Below are 8,576 nucleotides of genomic sequence, written 5' to 3' on the forward strand. Positions count from 1 at the left end.
AAGTAAAAAAAACCGAACCAATAAGGACCCACCGCTTAATTTCTCCATCTTGGATAAGTAAGGCGGCAAAAGTAAGGGATTTTAAAATGTAAAATGTAACAATAAAAATTTCTTATACTTCTGAGGTGTAAAAATATTTGAATCCTAAAAAAATGTATTATAATAATGTTGGAGATCGCTAAAGGAAAATACAGATTAACTATAATTTTAGGTTATATGTTTCATAACCTCTTTCTAAGGACGAATAGTGACATATCTTTCTCAAATAAAATGAAATTGTCAAGTGGGAAAGTTCTGTATAAAGAAAATAATATAATGCAGTGAAGGTTGGCCGCAGGACCGGCAAACCTGGAAAACCGGGAAATGACCGGGTATTTTATATGGCCGGAGAAAACCGGGAAATGACAGTAAAATTATTTTTTGACCGGGAATTTTACAGAATTTTCAGAATAAAAACGTTGACAAACTTTGATTTAAACTGTTTTTTAAATAATTTGTTAGATTGTAATTTTTATAAATTATTATATCATTCACTTTAGAATGCTGCATTTCAGAAATCTTTCACTTTAAAAATTTTCCATTTTAATTTTTAAGTATATATTTTAATTTAAAGAATTTTAAAATGCAGTTTTAGCGGCTTAAAATATTAAAAATTAGATGTTTTTAAAATCGAAGGGTTTTTTTTATAAAAAACTGGGTGGCCGCCGGACCGGGAAACCGGGAATTTTACGCATTTTCAGAAGAAAAATCTGTTCAAGTTAGATTTTAACAGTTTTTTAAATAGTTACAGTGCAGTTTTGAGGATTTAAACAATTAAAAATTAAAATCATTTGAAGTTGAAAATTTCTGACCAAAAATAGTTTTATTTTATTAACTGTGAATATAAAATAAAAAAATTGAACTATTTTCAACCTAAAAACAAATCCATAATAATACAGTCCTAATTAAAGGTTTTTATTAAAATTAAAATATTGCGAGTCTAAATTATTTCAGTTTTATTTCATTTAATTTGAAATTTTTTAATGTAGAAAATGAATAAGTATTTAATGATTAGCAATATTTCACTGTTCATTTAAGACGAGTAGATTGAAACCAAATATTTAAAAGAGAACAATTTGAAACTAAATTTTTTTACATAGAAAGCTTTGAATCTTTAGATTTTCGAAGAACTTTTGATCTTTTAGTGTTACAATTTGAATTGTTCTATTTAAAAAGTGTTTAATTTATGAGTAAAATTCTTAAATTTCGATGCATAAATAACAATTGAACACTTATTATTCATACCAAAAATTTGAGTAATTTTAAGAGATATATAGAAGTTTTGAAAAGATTCAAAATTAATTAAAAACTTGAAATTATTTCAAGTAATTTAAAAGAAGTGTGTTAACATTTTTTCAGAACTTCTAAATATATTTTAAAATTAATCAAAATTTTCCTACAATTTTTAAAAATTCAGCAAATTAAATGAAATCTTTAAAATCTTCCATGTTCTTCTTTGATCATTTTTAAATCGCTTAAAATCTTCTTAAACTTCCTATTACAATTATTTTTCAAAGTGAAAAATCATTTTCAATTTTCCTACGAATCTTAAGAAAATTTTTATTCTTTTGTAGTGTTTCACAATTGTTAAAAAAATTCTAAATTTGTTGTTTGAAATCTGCAAAAATCTAAACTTTATTTTTAATTAAGCTGTAAGTATTTCAGATTATTTCAAGTTCTAAATTTAATTCGAATCTTTTTAAAACTTCTAAATATCTCTTAATATTATTCGAATATTTGTTCAAATAATAAACGATTATTGTTATTTATAAATTAAAATTTTTGTTTGTAAATTGCAGAATTTTCTAAAATTTATAGAAAAAAATCATTTCATTTTAAAATATATTTAAAAGTTCTAACAAAAAATTCAAAAATGATTTTGAATTTGGAAAAATTTAAAACCACTTCTAGACTTTTTAAGATTTTGAAATAAAATTTTAAAGCTTTTGAAGAATGCCTAGACTATTTAAAATAAAAATAATTTAACTTCTAATTTGAAAAATGTTAAGGCAAAAAAATTGTTATTTAATTTTTAATGTGCCTAGCTTAAAATTACTTAAAATAACATAATTTTGTGAATTTTTAAAGTTCATTGCTTGATTCTTTATTTTATACGATTGAAAATTTTAACGTGGATTTATATTTTTGGAACTAATCTCAATCTTTGAACTCTATAATTTATAAAAGTTCAACATTTTGCAGCTTATTTTCATTTCACTTAAAACTGTTTAATTTAAAAGTGTTAGTATCTTCTAGTTCATACGTGTAAATTATTGAGCATTTGAATACACAATTTTTGAATTAAAAACTTTTAGATTTCAATTTTAAAAGTTTGGAATTCAAGGTTTACACTTTGAATGGTTTAATTTGTTGTTTGTTGTTTATTACTTTATACGGAAAAATGTTTAGAATATAGTTTGATTTTTTAAATTTCATTGGCCGTGAAAAATGTTTGCGAACCGGAAAAAATTCGGGAAATTTTTTCTCCGAACTGAATGACTTTTTTTATTAAACTTTTTCTCTCTATATTCAGTAATTCTACGTATCTCTGGGACACAATTTTCAATTTGCCAGTTACTCCCTCTTGCCTTTCCACTTTTTAGATATATTATGAAGTCACATTGTATCACATTTAAAATCTCTCTTATTCTTAGCAGACTGTTCAACATTACAATAAATGTTGACAAATCCCTATAATATTGCATACATTTATACGTACGCATTATATGTAAATTCAAAAGAATGTCAAAATTGTACCATATGACAAATTATTTTATAATTAATGTAAGAATAATAGATCTTACTTTTAATCTAGATCAAATACAGATCTTACCAACTTTTCTGTAAAATGTATGGACCCGCGTAATTCTATGACAAACCTCTGTCAATTTTACATATATATATTACTCAAAGAATTGTCCACTTGAGAATTATTCATTTACTGGAACACGGAGATATTTAAAATGAAATTCATTACCATAAATATCAAAAATTGTATATACATTTAATCCTTCTCAATCAGTAATATTTAAAAACTTACATTCTGGTCTGAATATAATTTATTTACTTACCAATGTTCTAATACATCCATTGAAAGTTCTTTTTGAATTCATTCTTTTAATATTCTCATAATATTTCTTTATACATACTGATTTTCCTTTAACAGATCGCCGTACAGTCTAACGCGTCAAATTCAAACTGCGCGGTGAAACTAACAAAATGGTAGAATTAAGCGGTTGCGTGACTTGAACGAAACAAGTCCCTCAAGTGGCTAGACCATGTATTTATTAGATCATGGTCTAGCGTCTGCTCTGGTGTAGGGATGGGTAGTGGTCTCTGAGAATCGAATATTGGCCTCAAGTCTGTTTCTCGAACAAGTAATCGAATCTTCGAGTCCGAAACTCGAGTCCTTGCCTAATGCGTGTGTGCTGAAAAGCCCGCATTTATTTCAAATTAATGAATAATAAATACGAATAATAAATGTAAATATAAATAAGTTAATGAAATAATAAATGCCTAAGTAATCAATAAATGAGTGGAATAATAATTAACCACAAAATAAAATAAAAATCAAACAATAAATAAAACTTAAATATTTCAACAATGGTAAAAATTAATTGAGACAGCGCAAAAAATGTATTTTCAACCATTAAATTATAAAATGTATATAACGACGGTAAGATAAATATTGTATGTATGAAAGCGTGCACATAATTAAAATTTTGTATTACAAAAACATTCAAAATTAAAATTTTCAAACAAAAAAGTGCTCTATTTGTGCTATATTAATTTTTCTTATTTACAAAATGAATGTTTTATTATTAAAATATACGTTTTTATATAATAATATAATATATAATATATTTATAATATATAATATAAAACAATTACACACTAATGACAGGAAATGACGCCAACCAACCTTAATTTTGAAAGTTAAAAGAGTAGTTTAATTAAATCTTATTGTTTTAACGATAATATATTTTTTCATTTATTATTTTTTTTATTAAACTAAATACCTGTTGCTTAATTAAAACTGTGAAACGCTAGCTGGAAGTGACTTATACCTTAATAGTAAAAAATCAATTTACAATTATTTTTTAATTTTATTCCAAAGGGTCAATAGAATCCTTCTCTGATTAGTACATTAATTCAAAAAATTAATTTGTTCAAATTAAGCTATACAGCATGCGCATTATGGCCTTTTCATACCTCTACTTGCCGGCAGTGACAGGCAGCCGGCCTGCAGAAAATATCTAAGAGGAAAAGGGACGGTCATTTCTCTATCTCTTTCACTCTTGTGGAATCTCTACAGGCGGCTGCCTGCCTGCCAGCTGTTGACAGTCAGGCGGATTGTGCACAGAGGGAATGAGATAGACAGTTATGAGAGAGGGGGGAGAGAAAAACGAAAAACCGCTTGGACTCGAGTCTGTTAAGTCTCAGGGACCGAGAATCGAATAGTCGAAGGAATCGGACTCGAGTCGGCCATCCCTACTCTGGTGTTGTCATCAAGCAGTCAACACGTGTTGCGTTATTTTACCTGTCTATTGTTTCGGAATATTATGTAGGGTTAGACCATGGACATAGGAAACAAGGAACTAGGTATGCCACTGCGGGGGTGATGCAATGAGGGGGGAGGTCCGCCACCTTTTGATATCCCGCGACAAACATGGCAGCGCCCACATGTTTATATTTTCATGCACAGTTTGTCGGCAAAAATGCTCGTGCGCATAACCAAATGGCACATCGTAATATGGCGGCTCTCCCCACTCATGAAATTCTCTCCCCTCCCGTGGATTCAACCCCGCTCCACAAGTTAGGATGGCATGCCTAGTCCATGTTTCTTATGTCCATGGGTTAGACATGTAATTCCACTGTCGAAATCGAAAGAATGTTTCTTCGCAGTGAATGTTCGTTTGTGTATTAATATCTTGTCAACATGGATCCGCGAGAAGTTGAATTTTTGAGTGAAAAACAGATGGTCAGTATAGTGCCAAATTTCAATTGCACAGCTATGCATTTAATTTCGGGTTCGGTTGGACCATTTCGTCCTGGCTTACCAGTTCAAGTACCTATGTGGATTGCAATGACCTTAAAACAGCAGCAAAAATGTCGTATTATTGGCCAAGATTGGATGGATGTGGACAGTCTTAATGTCGCTAAGGAAGAAGAAAAATTATCCAAGTAAAGCAGTAAGGGCTGTTCGAAAATTACGTCATGGGGGGGGGCAGAATGTGACATCACACTAGGGGTGCACAAACCATGTATGAAAACTAGTGGTTGCTACCCCATGGACACTGGAAACAGGGGACTAGACATGCCATCCTAAGTTTTGCGAGCGGGGTTGAATCCACGGGAGGGAGGAGAATTCCATGAGTGGGGAGAGCCGCCATCTTAAGATGTGCCATATGATTGTGCGCACGAGCATTTTTGCCGACAAACTGCATGAAAATATGAACATGTGGGCGCTGCCATGTTTGTCGCGGGACATCAAAAGGTGGCGGACCTCACTCCTCATTGCATCACCCCCGCAATGGCATGCCTAGTCTCTTTTTTCCTATGTCCATGTTGCTACCCTAACTTGGGGGGGGGGGGTGAGTTAGATGGACTGGAAAATGTAGATTTTACTGAAAATAATGTTGAGCAATTCATAATTTTGAGTAAAAATAAAGAAAAAGCGTTTTTTTCATAAGAAAATAGCCCGTCGCTTCCCCGGCGGCGGAGGGAGTGTGCGCCAATGCATCACACATGAAAAATGTAACTCCCCTACTAATAAAAATCTCAGAGTATTCTCAGGCGAAATAGCCGGGCCGGTTTAGGACTATCTGCGGGTTCCATTTGAATGATTTAGTCTCAGAGATAGTCAGAGAGATTTGGGTCCTTTTCAAGGTGCTTTTAAGAGTGATACGACGGTAATATAATGGTCCTTTTGTATTCATCACGTACCGGGTGGGCAGAGTTATTTACAGTAGTTGGCCGTCGTTAATCCGACTCTCCCTTTTTAAATTTCTCTTCAAATTATTAACCCTCTTTTTTAATTGATGAATTTTCTCATTGAACTTATTTATAATTATCACTTATATACTAATAAACAATTTTCTAGTTGAATTTAATAATGTCTGTTTTGGCCTATCTCATTCCATTTACGAGAAAAGTTATATTCATTCCAATTTTAAATATTAAAAAAAAAGTCAGAAATCTTAAATAATCGAAACCCGCATATTCCGTATTATTATGTTTTAGGCTGTTAACTTTCAAATAAACAAAAACCTATTCCTAAATTTTAATCTGAAAGCTTAACAAAGGACCCTTGAGTGTCGGCTACTCTGCTGAGATATCCTCTCTGCTTGTTATTTATGATCGAATATTTATTTCAATGTCAGCCTCTCTGCTTGTTATTTATGATTGTATTTTTATTTCAATTTCGGAAAGGACATTTTAATGCCTTCAAAACATTTAAACGAACAACCGGGAACTTTAAATATATATATATATATGCGGAGAATTTCTCTGAGCTTCTCAGAGCCTTGAGAATCTTAAGCTTATACTCTGAGATTTCTATCGGTAGGGTCTTTGACTCTTGTTACGTCAACCTGAGGAGCTCAAACTTCATGTTATGTTCTTTAATGAAGAAGGGGGAGTGGTTCAAAAACGTGTTCAAAATAGCGTGACGTAGTTTTTGAATAGCCCCAAGCAATATTTTGATTTGCCGATTTTTAATTATTAGAAAATAAATTAAGCGATTTTATTGCAGCATTAAATTATATACAGTGAACTTCGAAGTTAGTGCTGTTTTTGGGGCTGACGGTGGACCTATATCAGGAGACCCCGAACCAGGTTGTCACGCCTGAATGCACACCGCGCATCCCCCGTAGCTTTTCCCAACCATCCCCGCTGCGCGATCTCAATTTTCGGAAAAACTATCTCCGGGGTCCCGAAAATGTTTTTGTATTTTGGAACTGAATATGGAGTGTATTTTCTCGCTTGAAAGTGGCGCCAGATATCAGTATACGGTAGTATACAGTGGTGTCAGAACTCTGATATCTGGCATGCGCAGGTAGTACAACTGGTAATATACGAGGGGCAGCATCGGAAATCTAGGGGCTCGTCAGTATTCCTAATGTTCCTAAGTGTGCCTCAAATGGCTGTCAATTTCGCCATATCCAAACTATGTCTAAATGGATGCATTTTTGAACGCAATATTTTAACCACACAATCTAAAGGCAATTATACTGAACCGTTCAGCTAGTTTTTTCCGATAATATTCTTGTCGTTTTTTGTAATTGAAAAAAGAGAGTATATTCTCGCTTGAAACTGGCGCGCGGCGTACAGTAAGGGACGGAACATGATCTAATTAAGTATTTTCACTTCGATAAACAGCTAACTTCACTTCGTAGATTGCTGAGGGGAAAACTATAGTTCCTTTAGGGAGAGTTGTGTCACGTTACCCCTCCACTAGCCTTCGCGAAACCGGTATCGAAAATACGAACGGAGCGCGAAAGATTTGAAGTATTCTCAAGAAGAGGTTATAAGTAATATATTTTCGTGTAGTGATTGTTTTGAAAATAAGCTTTTTTAATTAAGAATATAAAGAAAACTTGCTCTTCTGCGTCAACAAAGCTACGTTTGATACTTGCCAGGAAATAGAACAGCCTTTATCAAATAGTCTTAAATAGTCTTTTTTTTTGAAGTGTGTATGAATAAGATTTTTCACTTTTTCAACATTCTTTATTATTACACCTACATTATTATTTTTATTATATTTATTTACTATTCTATCAGTGCCTGAACATTAAATTTGACTTGAAAGTCGCGCCAATTTCAAAACATCCGATTCCGCTTTCGCGGCACCAATCAGAAGCGGAGTAAGTGGTGACACAACTCTCCCTGGAGGAACTCTAGGGAAAACAAGGGACCAAATGCATGGGATTCAGTTCTATTTTGCTAATATCTTCGTAAAAGCTAATTTTTTCTGTGTAAGTGTATTTGAAAAATAGTTTTTATTATTCAATTGCTATTTAATGAAATAATAAAATGATTATAAAATTTTTTAAATACAAAGATATTACAGAACTAAAGTTTTTTTCCATGAATTTGATCTATTGTTTTCCCCTCAGGTTTTAATAAAGTGAAGCTCGCTGAGGTTTGAAGTGAAAATACCTGATAAACGGGAACACGATTTTCTGGGGACAAGAGCGGCAAGCGGAGGGCTCGACTGGCTTCCCAAGTTACTCACCAGGGTCACTATTTGTAAAATCGACATATCCGAAATTTTCTTTTCGAAATTCAAATACCAACATGTGCCACCCGGCCTTCCAAAAGTCCATTTCATTAACATGCGGAAATTTCGGATTTTCGAAAAATTGAACTCATGCACCAGGGTTTCATTTGAACGTGCCAAGTTTTATACAGATGGAAGAGGAGTGTCTACGAAATAAAACAATATTAATAACGGTTCTTTTTTACCCCCTCCCCCAGAGCATCGCCCCAAATACACCAAACTCTCGCTTTCTGTCACCCCGTTCTCAGCCTTCCTA

At 32.4% G+C, this 8,576-nt stretch overlaps 1 protein-coding gene across 1 annotated transcript in view; it reads left to right on the forward strand.

Annotated features, from left to right (window-relative positions):
• Positions 1-4,866: 4,866 nt before the first annotated feature.
• Positions 4,867-8,576, forward strand: part of LOC117181523 (probable DNA replication complex GINS protein PSF2) — a 51,690-nt gene continuing 47,980 nt past the window's right edge. The window contains exon 1 of the mRNA XM_033374297.1: positions 4,867-5,223. Coding sequence (XP_033230188.1) covers positions 4,979-5,223 — 245 coding nt within the window. The 5' untranslated portion in view covers positions 4,867-4,978. The remainder of the gene's footprint in view (positions 5,224-8,576) is intronic.

Source organism: Belonocnema kinseyi, chromosome 10 (assembly GCF_010883055.1).
Source record: "Belonocnema kinseyi isolate 2016_QV_RU_SX_M_011 chromosome 10, B_treatae_v1, whole genome shotgun sequence".
In the NCBI taxonomy this organism is placed as follows: domain Eukaryota; kingdom Metazoa; phylum Arthropoda; class Insecta; order Hymenoptera; family Cynipidae; genus Belonocnema; species Belonocnema kinseyi.